Raw genomic sequence first — 15937 nt, forward strand, 5'->3', positions numbered from 1 at the left:
ATAGCTTTGCTTCCACCATTTGTCCCAGGGTTCTATCTGTCCATTATTTTTTTTTAATTTTTTTCTTAATAATTATTTTTTATTTTAATAATTTTATTATATTTTATCTTTATTTTATTTTACTTTATCTTCTTTCTTTCTTTTTTTCTTTCCTTCCCTCCTTCTTTCCTTCCTCCCTCCCTCCCTCCTTTCTTTCTTTCCTTCTTCCTTTCTTTCTTTCTTTCTACTTCTACTAATTCTTTCTTTCTACTTTTTCTCCCTTTTATTCTGAGCCCTGTGGATGAAAGGCTCTTGGTGCTGCAGCCAGGAGTCAGTGCTGTGCCTCTGAGGTGGGAGAGCCAACTTCAGGACACTGGTCCACAAGAGACCTCCCAGCTCCACATAATATCAAATGGCGAAAATCTCCCAGAGATCTCCATCTCAACACCAGCACCCAGCTTCACTCAAAGACCAGCAAGCTACAATGCTGAACATCCTATGCCAAGCAACGAGCAAGACAGGAACACAACCCCACCCATTAGCAGAGAGGCTGCCTAAAATCATAATAAGTCCACAGACACCCAAAACACAACACCAGACGTTGACCTGCCCACCAGAAAGACAAGATCCAGCCTCATCCACCAGAACACAGGCACTAGTCCCCTGCACCAGGAAGCCTACAAAACCCACTGAACCAACCTTAGTCACTGGGGACAGACACCAAAAACAATGGGAACTACGAACCTGCAGCCTGCAAAAACGAGACCCTAAACACAGTAAGATAAGCAAAATGAGAAGACAGAAAAACACACAGCAGATGAAGGAGCAAGATTAAAAACCCACCTGACTTAACAAATAAACAGGAAATAGGCAGTCTACCTGAAAAAGAATTCAGAATAATGATAGTAAAGATGAGCCAAAATCTTGGAATTAGAATAGACAAAATGCAAGAAACAGTTAACAAGGACGTAGAAGAACGAAAGAGGAAACAAACAATGATGAACAACACAATAAATAAAATTAAAAATACTCTAGATGGGATCAATAGCAGAATAACTGAGGCAGAAGAACGGATAAGTGACCTGGAAGATAAAATAGTGGAAATAACAACTGCAGAGCAGTATAAAGAAAAAAAATGAAAAGAACTGAGGACAGTCTCAGAGACCTCTGGGACAACATTAAACACACCAACATTCGAATTATAGGGGTTCCAGAAGAAGAAGAGAAAAAGAAAGGGACTGAGAAAATATTTGAAGAGATTATAGTTGAAAACTTCCCTAATATGGGAAAGGAAATAGTTAATCAAGTCTAGGTAGCACAGAGAGTCCCATACAGGATAAATCCAAGGAAAAATACACCAAGACACATATTAATCAAACTGTCAAAAATTAAATACAAAGAAAACATATTAAAAGCAGCAAGGGAAAAACAACAAATAACACACAAGGGAATTCCCATAAGGTTAACAGCTGATCTTTCAGCAGAAACTCTGCAACCCAGAGGGGACTGGCAGGACATATTTAATGTGATGAAGGAGAAAAACCTGCAACCAAGATTACTCTACCCAGCAAGGATCTCATTCAGATTTGATGGAGAAATTAAAATCTTTACAGACAAACAAAAGCTGAGAGAGTTCAGCACCACTAAACCAGCTTTACAACAACTGCTAAAGGAACTTCTCTAGGCAAGAAACACAAGAAAAGGAAAAGACCTACAATAACAAACCTAAAACAATTAAGAAAATGGGAATAGGAACATACATATCGATAATTACCTTAAATGTAAATGAACTAAATGCTCCCACCAAAAAACACAGATTGCCTGAATGGATACAAAAACAAGACCCATATATTTGCTGTCTACAAGAGACCCATTTCAGACCTAGAGACACATACAGACTGAAAGTAAGGGGATGGAAAAAGATATTTCATGCAAATGGAAACTAAAAGAAAGCTGGAGTAGCAATTCTCATATCAGACAAAATAGACTTTAAAATAAAGACTATTAGAAGAGACAAAGAAGGCCACTACATAATAATCAGGGGATCGATCCAAGAAGAAAATATAACAATTGTAAATATTTATGCACCCAACATAGGAGCACCTCAATACATAAGGCAAATATTAACAGGCATAAAAGGGAAAATCGACAGTAACACATTCATAGTAGGGAACTTTAACAACACACTTTCACCAATGGACAGATCATCCAAAATGAAAATAAATAAGGAAACACAAGCTTTAAATGATACATTTAAATGATACATTAAACAATGGACTTAATTGATATTTATAGGATATTCCATCCAAAAACAACAGAATACAGATTTTTCTCAAGTGCTCATGGAACATTCTCCAGGATAGATCATATCTTGGGTCACAAATCTAGCCTTGGTAAATTTAAGAAAATTGAAATTGTATCAAGTATCTTTTCCGAACACAATGCTATGAGACTAGATATCAATTACAGGAAAAGATCTGTAAAAAATACAAACACATGGAGGCTAAACAATACACTATGTAATAACGAAATGATCACTGAAGAAATCAAAGAGGAAATATAAAAATACCTGGAAACAAATGACAATGGAGACACGACAACCCAAAACCTATGGGATGCAGCAAAAGAAGTTCTAAGAGGGAAGTTTATAGCAATACAATCCTACTTTAAGAAACAGGAAACATCTCAAATAAACAACCTAACCTTGCACCTAAAGCAATTAGAGAAAGAAGAACAAAAAAACCCCAAAGATAGCAGAAGTAAAGAAATCATAATAATCAGGTCAGAAATAAATGAAAAATAAATGAAGGAAACGATAGCAAAGATCAATAAAACTAAAGCCTGGTTCTTTAAGAAGATAAACAAAATTGATAAAACATTAGCCAGACTCATCAAGAAAAAAAGGAAGAAGACTCAAATCAATAGAATTGAAAAAGAAGTAACAACTGACACTGCAGAAATACAAAAGATCATGAGAGATTATTACAAGCAACTCTAGGCCAATGAAATGGACAATCTGGAAGAAATGGACAAATTCTTAGAAATGCACAACCTGCCAAGACTGAATCAGGAAGAAATAGAAAATATGAACAGACCAATCACAAGCACTGAAATTGAAACTGTGATTAAAAATCTTCCAACAAACAAGAGCCCAGGACCAGATGGCTTCACAGGCGAATTCTATCAAACATTTAGAGAAGAGCTAACACCTATCCTTCTCAAACTCTTCCAAAATATAGCAGAGGGAGGAACACTCCCAAACACATTCTACGGGCCACCATCACCTTGATACCAAAACCAGACAAGGATGTCACAAAGAAAGAAAACTACAGGCCAATATCACTGATGAACATAGATGCAAAAATCCTCAGCAAAATACTAGCAAACAGAATCCAACAGCAAATTAAATGGATCATACACCATGACCAAGTGAGGTTTATTCCAGGAATGCAAGGGTTCTTCAATATATGCAAATCAATCAACATGATACACCATATTAACAAATTGAAGGAGAAAAACCATATGATCATCTCAATAGATGCAGAGAAAGCTTTCGACAAAATTCAACACCCATTTAGGAAAAAAACCCTGCAGAAAGTAGGCATAGAGGGAACTTTCCTCAACAGAATAAAGGCCATATATGACAAACCCACAGCCAACATCGTCCTCAATGGTGAAAAACTGAAAGCGTTTCCACTAAGATCAGGAACAAGACAAGGCTGCCACTCTCACCACTCTTATTCAACATAATTTTGGAAGTTTTATCCACAGCAATCAGAGAAGAAAAAGAAATCACAGGAAGCCAAATCGGAAAAGAAGAAGTAAAGCTTTCACTGTTTGCAGATGACATGATACTATACATAGAGAATCCTAAAGATGCTACCAGAAAACTACTAGAGGTAATCAATGAATTTGTTAAAGTAGCAGGATACAAAATTAATGCATAGAAATCTCGTGCATTCCTATACACTAATGATGAAATATCTGAAAGTGAAATCAAGAAAACACTCCCATTTACCATTGCAACAAAAAGAATAAAATATCTAGGAATAAACCTACCTAAGGAGACAAAAGACCTGTATGCAGAAAATTATAAGACACTGATGAAAGAAATTAAAGATGATACAAATAGATGGAGAGATATACCATGCTCTTGGATTGGAAGAATCAACATTGTGAAAATGAGTCTACTACCCAAAGCAATCTACAGATTCAATGCAATCCCTATCAAACTACCACTGGCATTTTTCACAGAACTAGAACAAAAAATTTCAGAATTTGTATGGAAACACAAAAGAACCCTAATAGCCAAAGCAATCTTGAGACCGAAAAACGGAGCTGGAGGAATCAGGCTCCCTGACTTCAGACTATACTACAAAGCTACAGTAATCAAGACATTATGGTACTGGCACAAAAACAGAAAGATAGATCAATGGAACAGGATAGAAAGCTCAGAGATAAACCCATGCACATATGGTCACCTTATCTTTGATAAAGAAGGCAGGAATGTACAGTGGAGAAAGGACAGCCTCTTCAATAAGTGGTGCTGGGAAAACTGGACAGGTACATGTAAAAGTATGAGATTAGAACACTCCCTAACACCATACACAAAAATAAGCTCAAAATGGATTAAAGGGCTTCCCTGGTGGCGCAGTGATTGGGAGTCCACCTGCCGATGCAGGGGACACGGGTTCGTGCCCCGGTCTGGGAGGATCCCACATGCCGTGGAGAGGCTGGGCCCGTGAGCCATGGCTGCTGGGCCTGCGCGTCCAGAGCCTGTGCTCCACAATGGGAGAGGCCACAACAGTTAGAGGCCTGCGTACCGCAAAAAGAAAAAAAAAAAAAAAAAGGATTAAAGACCTAAATGTAAGGCCAGAAAGTATAAAACTCTTAGAGGAAAACATAGGCAGAACCCTCTATGAAATAAATCACACCAAGATCCTTTTTGACCCACCTCCTAGAGAAATGGAAATAAAAACAAAAATACACAAATGGGATCTAGTGAAACTTCAAAGCTTTTGCACAGCAAAGGAAACCATAAACAAGACCAAAAGACAACCCTCAGAATGGAAAAAAATATTTGCAAATGAAGCAACTGACAAAGGATTAATCTCCAAAATTTATATGCAGCTCAATAACCAAAAAACAAACAACCCAATCCAAAAATGGGCAGAAGACCTAAATAGAAATTTCTCCAAAGAAAATATACAGATTGCCAACAAACACATGAAAGAATGCTCAACATCATTAATCATTAGAGAAATGCAAATCAAAACTACAATGAGATATCATCTCACACCAGTCAGAATGGCCATCATCAAAAAATCTAGAAACAATAAATGCTGGAGAGGGTGTGGAGGAAAAGGAACCCTCTTGCACTTCTGGTGGGAATGTAAATTGATACAGCCACTGTGGAGAACAGTATGGAGGTTCCTTAAAAAACTACAAATAGAACTACCATATGACCCAGCAATTCCACTACTGGGCATATATCCTGAGAAAACCATAATTCAAAAAGAGTCATGTACCAAAATGTTCATTGCAGCTCTATTTACAATAGCCCAGAGATGGAAACAACCTAAGTGTCCATCATCGGATGAATGGATAAAGAAGATGTGGCACATATATACAATGGAATATTACTCAGCCATAAAAAGAAACAAAATTGAGCTATTTGTAATGAGGTGGATAGACCTAGAGGCTGTCATACAGAGTGAAGTAAGTCAGAAAGAGAAAGACAAATACCATATGCTAACACATATATATGGAATTTAAGAAAACTAAAATGTCATGAACAACCTGGGGGTAAGATAGGAATAAAGATACAGACCTACTAGAGAATGGACTTGAGGATATGGGGAGGGGGAAGGGTAAGCTGTGACAAAGTGAGAGAGAGGCATGGACATATATACACTACCAAATGTAAGGTAGATAGCTAGCGAGAAGCAGCCGCATAGCACAGGGAGATCAGCTCGGTGCTTTGTGACCGCCTGGAGGGGTGGGATAGGGAGGGTGGGAGGGAGGGAGACGCAAGAGGGAAGACATATGGGAACATATGTATATGTATAGCTGATTCACTTTGTTATAAAGCAGAAACTAACACACCATTGTCAAGCAATTATACTCTAATAAAGATGTAAGAAAAAAAATTGGATGCCATCTACTTAGCAGTAGACATCAAAATTTGCATAAATAGAACCATTTTATTATTTGATGTGAGCAATATTCATCATCCCTACACAGTATCCACTTCATTATGGGGATGATATGTGCTTCCTAAAAGCAGGAAGCTGGGGCGCTGCTCTAACATGATCCCACATTAAAACGTCACTGCCCATGACCACAACCTGCATGGTCAAATCTTGTAAAGGTGGTGAGCAGAGACCCAGTTTGTTGTTTTGAATGTTTCCTCTGCTCTCTTCTGTTCTTCACTTCTCAATCAGCCTAACCAAAGAAAACCAAGTGTGGGTCTTGGCCCACTTCTTCATCACTGACACTTTTCCCATTAAAGGTTTTCCCTTAAGAGGTTGTCTTAGGGATCTCAGGTAGGATGGCTACAAGAAAAGGAGGTTGAAACCACTTAATATTCAAATTACCACCTCTCATTGAGACTAGAGTGTTTGTATGTGTTTTTCAGAATTGCATTCAATTTTTCACATGCTTATTTCTAAATCCTCAGAAGATATTACAAATTTCTTGAGATCAAGGACTATATATTCTTCTCAGTAGTGTCTTACATCTAGTTGATACTTAATAATGCTTTATATTCAGTGAAGGTGCCTGAGATTAGCTATAAGAAATTGGTTCTAATTCTTCTAATATCTAGGAAGAATTTGTACCAAACATATCTTATATAATTTAAAAACATAATGCCAAAATGTTGAGCAGAGTATAAAAATATATATATTTTAAATCATAGCTATAAGAATTCCCTTTCAGATAGTAAGGAAATTGGGATAAAATATGGTAAGAATTTTATCCTTTATGATGTAACTAAATCCAAGAATGGAAATAACAGAAGTCAGAAACAACACATTTATTAAGTATTCAAGATAGATCATAATGCTCACTTTATGAGAAAATATGAGCTAGGCCAGATTTACAATTAGTATAATCATAACTCCCCAAAATTAAAGACCTAACAAAAGAAAGCCAACCAAATTTAAGGGTCTTAGAGTGGCTCCAGTGATGGTATAATACAGGTAAAACACACATGGTTACTACTTGAGTGATAAAGCAAAAACTACACCAACTTAGAAAAATGAGTTTTCTTATCTAAGTAACAACTCAGCATCTCTGTGTACTCATCCAAGCTTTTTCCTGCTAGAGAAAATTCATGGAAAGTGGACTATGAAAAACCTGGTTGATAACATTTTACTGATCAGTGCCATTTTATCTTTGTACTTATGGGGATCAACTGAGGTAAAAGAATTAATTAGAAACTAATATATTAAAACAGAGTCTATAGTTAGCTATAATTTTTTATTTCCCAGTGTTATCTATTTTTTCACACTCCACAGAAAAATAAGAGTGAGCTCTGACTCCCCATAAATATCACAGCTCAGCAGTTAAAAAAAATTCTAAAATTTGTATAAATTTACTCAAATATTTGGAAAAAAGGCAGAGCATAAATACATATGTGTGTGTCTGTGTGCCTATCTGTATGTTTACAGAGAGATAGACATAAGACAGATCATAAATAGATTTTCTGGGAGTGATTTGCAAATAAGGAATCATGATTATTGACTCCTCAATATTCATAATACCTGAATACTGAATCATATGAGTTTATTCACTATTTGTAGAATTCATAACATTCTAAAAGTGATGATATTACTCAAATCAACTACTACATATTTACATGTATATTCCTAAGTGTAGCAAGCCAGTAAAAGAGAACAATTAAGCTTGTTAGATGACAGTTGCTTCTCTACATTTTTGGACGTTTTTCAGTCTTCAGATGTTTTAGATTCTTAAAATTTCCAGAAGAACTTTGAATTACTGCCTTATGATATAGGATATTAACTTGGGGAATTTAGAGGGCAAATGGGACTCAGTGTGAGTTGAATAATGTGTCTGGAGCTCACTACTGGCATCCCAGCTCTGTTGCTTGCATGTAGAACACGTGACTGCATGGACAGGTGAGAAACTCTCCCAAAGAGAAGATGATGCTTATTTATAATGGTCCCATTGTCATTTTTGTTAGCCTCTGCCACTTGCCACTCCTGTCTGTGTCTTCCTCTAGAAGTGCCTTTGCTTTTCCTGGGGAGATTCTATCATTTGTTTGTTTTTATTTTCTCTCATAAATTGCAAGCCCCTTCAAGGTGGAGATCAGTCTTTTTCATTTTGTAGGTATCTGTTTTATGTGTGAATGTTTCAGCAACCTAAATAATAGCATTATGAAGACTTCTCTCTGGAGTAATGGGTGGAATTAGCAAAGTCGGTTAAAACAGAATTGAAATAGTTTGAAGGAAAAAAAATTTAAATAACATAAATACACTCTAAGAACAGACTATACAGTCTTCATAATCACATAAAGACTGTATGTCATTTATGATCTAACCATTTTATGCATCTAGCAGTGAATCTAGAAAGTCTGATTTCCTAGCAAATGTCTATCATGCTCACACGTGGTCAAGGGTGCATCCCACTCCTTAGCTGAGTGAGTGTGAGAGAATAACATCAGAAGGATTGCCTCCACACTGGTCTCTCTAGTTACAATGTGGATGCAACAGTCAATTCAGGTCTTTGGGATGGCTTATAATTTTTCCAGGAGGGAAATACAAGTAGAGATAAAATCTTAGTGGGAATCATTAATATACCTATTTATAGAAATCCAATAAAGGTGAGCATTCATTGGTACTTAGTCAAGGAAATATTATACACAATTACATATGATAGAAGCAAGGAAGGTACCCAATTTTATTTAAGCAAGAATCAATAAGCAAAGGACACATTTTCCAGTGTGACTGCATGAAGGTTGTACTCTTAATATCTCCTAGGTATCCTAGGGACCATACACTGGGACATAAATGCCAAGTTCCCCAAATCCAGAACAGGCTCACCTGGGCAGAGAGCGATATTACAAGGCTTATGATGAGTCTCAGGTCCTTCACACGGCCTTCCCCCATACTGGGGCGGAGTGCACGACCGTGTTCTTGTTCTTTGGCCTCGACCACACGTGAATGAACACAAACTCCACGGAGACCACTCCTCCCAGACTCCATGGACTGTAATAAAGCAAAGAAGCTTCAACAACAGAAGCAGAGAGGCGAAGTCAAAGATTATTTTTCTTTATAATTAAGAAAAAAACATCAAATAGACAAGTATGAAGATATTTTAAAAATTCAATTGAATTACTCTTATTTGTCACAAAATGTAAGTTAAGTCAGCAATCATTTAACTAATGGAAAATTGCATGTACCTCTTTTTGTATTTGAACAATTATTTATGTTATAAACTTTAAATGTTTTTATTTTTTTTTAATGGAAATGCACCTCTCTCCCTCATAGTAAAATAGTCATGAGTTACTTCTATGTAAAAGTAACATCAACTAAATTTCTTAGAGTGATCTTCTGAAGTTAAAATTGCATTTAAATAGATAAGTGTCAATTTAATTCTTCCAACATCTACAAAGTTTCAGGATTAATAAATTTTATGGTGTCAGAGAATGAAAAAAATCTGAAAATTGATGGTACATATTTTAAACAGCTTTTTGACCTCATATTTTAGAAAACGTATTTTTGCCATTTAAAAAATGTGGGTGTTTAAAGTCACTGTCTTTTGAATAAGAGGGAAATTTCAAGAACTCTATCTACTTGCATAAGAGCCTCCTCTCTCCCCAGTTTTAAAACGAGGGGCAAATATGAAGACCTCTTTCTAATAGCCAGAAAAACAGAAGATATCTGTCCTCTTCCAGTAACTGGATAACACTGGAAATCCTCCTAATTAATAAAAATTCTAGAAAAAAAATATGATCTAATTAAGTTATGTCTCATATAACTATCAGTACACCAGTACTTCAAATACGCCATTACGATGAATTCATCCTTGATCGGAAATACTAACATAATTTGTGTTCCTCCATAATAACCGCTGCAAATAAATGTTGACATCTTTTGCAGAAAGTCCATTAGGGTTCAAAGTTTAGGTCACTTTCTTGCACTGTCAAATCACCAATCCCATCCCAATTCTTAACATTTGGGACGGTAAGCAGTAGCACTCCATGGATAGTACAAATCAAAAGAAGCCAGGCAAAATGTCCTTTTCAATTCAAAATTCCTGTCTTGATGCTGAACCTCTGCCTTACTCTTAAAAGTTCCTCAGCAGATGTTTGATATAACACCCACTGACATGAGTAGGGGGAGTAGAAATTTATCACAAAACATGACAAAGATGTTCATTTTCTCCTCAACATTGGTCGGGGTAAGCAGAAGTGTCAGAGGACAATGCCAGTAAATATAGTACATCTAGAATATTTTGCACATTATCTGCTGACCAAGTTGTTACTTTAAAAACACAGATATGACATCCTTAATTATGAGGCAACCCGTTCTCTTCTATTTATACTATTTAGTTGCCCAACTTGTGAAAATATGTTCAAATATTGGAAAAATTAGACAAATTTAGGTAATATCCAATGAAAAATTCTTTAAGATTCTGTGAAACTTGCTGGAAAGTATATTTCAAAAATACTATACAGAAAAAGTGAGAGAAATTAAGATGTTTGCATTTTTCCCATTTAAGTCTGGGAACACCAAAGACAATTTGTATCCATTGGTATAAGAATAAATAGTAAATCTGTATTTAAGTCTAAGGAAAAAAAATACACATATACCTATATTTACATATAGGTATATATGATCAATTACAGCAAAATAATTTAAAAGTAACATATATGAATATACTGTTATGTAAACTGTACACCTGTAAGCAATTTTCACATTTATTTCTAGTTACCAAATGTTCTCCACTTAAAAACCACCTTTTCTCCCCGATTTTCTACATAAGATGCTAATAGACTATATAGAATTTTTATTTCTGGTTCTGTTCTGTTCTGGTTCTGTTGTCTTCTATCAAATCACATTGTTGCACATGCAGTGAACAATCTCAGAAGAAAAAGCTGCTAAATTGGCAGATTTTTCTCTAACGTCTCAAAGAAATGTTCATTAATCTTGATTATTTAGTTAAATTATGGAGCTGGAATCCTCTGAAAACTAATCTTGTTTTTTGAATTTTTTTTTTGAATTTTATTTACTTTTTTTTTATACAGCAGGTTCTTACTCACTACCTTTTAACAGCCTTTATTGCTCCATGGTGAAATTTCATGGCTTCTCTACATCAATTTTAAAAAGCAAAAATATGTTTTTTCATTTGAAAAAGACATACAATTATTAATAATTTATTTTTTATACTTGATACTATTGAATTAGTAGGAAATTGTAGCACAAATCTTGTAATTTTATGAATCCTTTTCATAAAGATTTATGATAAATATTAAATATTTTTATTTTAATGGAAATGCGTTGGATGAACTACCTTATTTTCAGTAAAGTATGAAAATCTGTAAATGATCTAGTCCATTTGAAAAATGTACCTAGAAACTAAAATCAAATTGATCCATTTTTTTAGTTTTCTTCTTTAGACCCTAGCTATAATATCATGTCTCTGACTTATCTAGAGACGAAATGAGGAATACACAATACCCAAATTATATTACTGCCAGGTTTCTGAAATAAGTATACAAAGTATCTTGTGATTCAGATTGGGATGTATAAAATAACTCCTTTAAGTGAAAGCTTTTTTTCTTAGGGAAATAAATGGATGTGAAAACTGTGACATTAAAAAAAAAAAAATCAAACCCATTCCTTAGCCTAAATCAGCTTTTTTCTAAAAGACTGGAATATAGAGTAGACTAGTGGTTCTCAACCAGGGGCAATAATGACCTCCCCCTCCCAGGAGACATTTGGCAACATCGGAGACATTTTTGGTTGTCATGGCTCAGGGGAAGAAAGGGGGCTACTGGTATCTAATGAGAAGAGGCCAGGGATGCTGCCAGACATCCCCAAATCCTCAGGCCAGCCCCACAACAAAGATTTATCCATATCGAAATGTCAGTGGTGCCAAGGTTGAGAAATCCTGGAAGAGGTCATAAAACTGTAAGTCAGAAACCAGGGCAGTAAATACATAATTTCATGTACCTCTCTATTTTTCTCAATTTACTTTCTGTTTATCCGGATCATTTTCTGCCCTGAGCAATAAGAGTTTCTGAAGACACTATGATGTCAGAGCAACACTTTTGTAAAAGGCTGGATATCTTAGGATTCGTATTAGAAATAACACATTATTATGCAATTTAAAAACTCTTTAAATGTGAATAATGTGGGTGAAAGTTTACTAATTTATAATACTATTGATTAGCCTTTAAGAGTACAAATAAATATAAGCTCTAGTTCTATCATCCCACATATTCTGTGAAAAGTGGCATTAATATTCAGTTTGTCCTTGTGTCATTTTCATTAATTAAATAGCAAATACCCTTGCTTATTCACAGTGTGACAAGTAGGTTATTTCTGAGATAATTTTCTTCTTGGGAATAAAGTATTTCAGAAAGATATTTACACTGTTCAGCGTGTTACGTTAGGTTTTAAATTCACTTTTTGTCACTGTTTTCATTATATGTTGTGTAAAAACATACATATTTACCAGCAAGACAAATAATTGAACAAAATATCGAACACAAAATATTTCATAACAATCACCATCTGAAAGGTATCACAATATCCTGTAGTGGGATACTTATTCCACATTTTTCAAATAATAAAGTTGCCAAATTATTCTTCATGTTTGGAAAATTAAAAAGAAATCAACAAAATGCTTTTGTCTTTAATTCAACATCTGAACTATAACAATGATTAAAAGATACGTATTTCTTATCATCAGTACTATTTAAGCAAATTTAAAAGATAAACCTACACGTATACGAAGGTGAAGAGAAACCAGTAATTAGCATGTACTTCTTCAGTAGGCATAATAGTAGAAGGTTTAAGAAACTGAGGAAAAGCTTTATAATCATAGAATATTATTCAGTTTTCTGGACATGAGATGCAGGGTGAAAGGGAGTACACACTGGTCCCACTATACATGGTCTCCACGTCCAGGGAGGGGATGAATCAGCAGCCTCGGGCAGAAGGATGGAGATTTCCATATGTCAGCCAGGTGAGTGTTCATAACTAGTGTTTGGAAAGTAAGCTCTGAATCGAGAACTGTGGAGAACACTTTAGCACCCACTCAGACTTCCATTTGGGGATCTCTTTGCCATTAGAGTCTATCCCTGTATGTTGAAAGGATCTTCACTCTTCAAAAGGATGCTGATAACATAAACATATATGTCAAGTATAGCTTAACTCTCTGTTGACACTTTTCTTGTTGCCAAGTACAGGGCGCTTGATCGTGGAACCCTTAACATAAATACTGTAAATAGGGCCCAGCTTTAAGTTCTAGTCCAGGCAATGCACTTAACCCACACCCACCTGAAAATCCACTAGCATTTCCTCATGAGGTCCTTTTACCTATAAAATTTAGACATATTACAATTTCTAAAATGCCCGTCTCCTTACTGCTCTTGTTTCCCTTCTCTTGCCTAATGTACGTATGTTTGCTCTGTGGCCCCTGTTATTGTCATCTTTTTTTGTTGTCTTCCCCACCCATGATCTCCTTAAGCATCTTCCCCCCTCTGTTATGTTTTTATGTTTCATTTGATGTTCTTTCTCATCTAGTCTGATTCCCTCTGATTCTCACTGACTTTTCTTATTTTCAGTGGAACCATTGCTCTTTTCCTACTAATTCTGTCTTCCCTCCCTCATATCTTTCTGCCCTGTTTATCTTTTTTTTAAATTGAAGAATAGTTGATTTACAATGTTTCAGGTATATATCAAAGTGATTCAGTTATGTGTATATATATATATTTTTTATTCTGCCCATTTTATCTTTTAATTCTACCTTTGTCTACCTTTGTGCCTCCCAAGCCCGTAGCAAAGGGATCTCCCCCCTCACTGCAGCATTCTTCCTCCACGACTGCCCACCACTTCCTTCCCCTTTTATTTTTTCCAGCTTGCCTTTTCTTTTATCGGAAAATTTATCATCTAATCCTTTTTAAGTGTACAATTCAGCAGTGTTAAGTATATTCATAGTGTTGGGAAACAGGTCTCCAGAAATTTTTCATTCTGCAAATCCAAACTCTGTACCTATTAAACAGCTCCTCCTCCAAATTGTTTTGGAGTGGGTTGCTCTCGCCCCTTCTTCTGGGGAATTGGGATTGTCCCTGCCCCTGCCCGATGCCACCCACTCTGTACTCTTGCTTTTAGCAACTGCGGAATTAGGCTTCTCTGGAAATGGAACTTGCAGAAGACTTAAGCACATTTCACCAGATGAAAGGCGGCTGTAGTGCCAGGCCCTTTCCCTGTGCCCACCTCACTCCAGAGGCCTCTGGAAGGGCTGTGAATGCAAGTCCATTGTCAACTGCAGTGGTCTGAGTCGGCATCACCCATCCACCAAATGGCTGAGCAGAAACACAGACCTGGAGATTCACAGGATTACGTGCTTCGGACTTCTTGAAAGAAAGCCCAGAATCCTTTTAGTACTTATTTTTACATGAAAGTCAGTGGTCTGAGAAGAAGAAATACTTATAATATGCATGTATGCACTGACGGACAAAAAAAATGTTGATGTAACATGGAAAATCTGATCCTAAGTGGGTAAGCTATTACCTTATGCTCCATTTAACATGAAAGATCTTTTTTTTTTTTTTTTTTCCATTAGTGACTTTAAGTTTACAGAGCAGAGGATGACTCTGATGAGGGTAGGCACTTGAATGAAATAAACTAACAGAAAGTCCTTTGGCCCGGGGCACTATTTTCCCCGATGGGGTCGAATAAGTGGTAGGAAAATAGCTGACTGCCTTAAAGGCTGTATCAACCACTGCCTTAAACACTGGGTACTGATCACATTTCCAGGATGCTGGCAAATTTCACTATTCCTACAATATTTAGCTGGACATTTTCACCATCTAAAATAAGGAAAGACTTGGAACCTTAAATACCATTAGAAACAGATACATAATTCCAAGCTTATAGCTGCAGTGGGTAGGGAGACACTTTTGTAATTTCTTGGCTGCTCTGAAAGCGGAAAGAATCATATACATGATAAAATTTCACAGTTGAATACAAATTACACTTATCCACTCTAATTAAAATGTCTATATCAGGTTCATATGAAAATAACACATCTTCCAAATGCATAGCATGACAGAATTCAATAACATCCACAGTTGTAGTTGCTGCTAACACTACCTGGACAGAGGGCAGTGTTATTGCAAACCCTTGATTCTCTTAATGGGCCGCTGCAGTGTGTCCCGTAAGGTGATACACAAGTTCTGGTTCGCACCTGCGACCCCTGACCACAAGTAACTGAGCATGTGCTCCACTGGGACCACTCTTCCACGCCAGATTCACCTGTGTGCAAGACAACAAATAAACATGAAATACTGTATTGAATATTCATCTAGTAAGCATTATACCAAACTGACATTACAACATACAAGAATAATTTCAATGTAAAAACATGACAGTACATCAAAGATACACAAAAACATTTCAGAGAAAAAGAAACTTAAAGAGAGATACTATTACGCTGATGCAAGATCCAAGTTAGCTATAACCTTGTTAGCAAGACTCCACTTCACAAATCCACTGGGCCATGGATGCTATGAAGGGACAAGTTAGCAGTTTTCAAGAATGATTGTTGGAGCGATTCTCTTCAAGCCAATCTAAAGCTTTGTCCTTTGATGGAAGAGGAAACAAAATGTATTGCTAAACTTACTCTGGCTTTGGTGAGTAGGAATATATTGATATATCCTTCCCCAGTCGTTTGTTCCATAATCTCCTTTCTAATGCTGGAT

The 15937-nt window shown here is 36.1% G+C and overlaps 1 protein-coding gene across 3 annotated transcripts in view; it reads right to left on the reverse strand.

Moving 5' to 3' along the window:
• ADGRB3 (adhesion G protein-coupled receptor B3) overlaps nucleotides 1–15937 on the reverse strand; it is a 799670-nt gene that overhangs the window by 470789 nt on the left and 312944 nt on the right. For all 3 annotated transcript variants that reach the window (XM_067702875.1, XM_067702873.1, XM_067702874.1), the window contains 2 exons: nucleotides 15330–15491; nucleotides 9045–9209 (listed from right to left, as the gene is read on the reverse strand). In XM_067702875.1, the coding sequence (XP_067558976.1) occupies nucleotides 9045–9209; nucleotides 15330–15491 (327 nt within the window). The remainder of the gene's footprint in view (nucleotides 1–9044; nucleotides 9210–15329; nucleotides 15492–15937) is intronic.

This window comes from Pseudorca crassidens, chromosome 13, assembly GCF_039906515.1.
Source record: "Pseudorca crassidens isolate mPseCra1 chromosome 13, mPseCra1.hap1, whole genome shotgun sequence".
Classification (NCBI taxonomy): Eukaryota; Metazoa; Chordata; class Mammalia; order Artiodactyla; family Delphinidae; genus Pseudorca; species Pseudorca crassidens.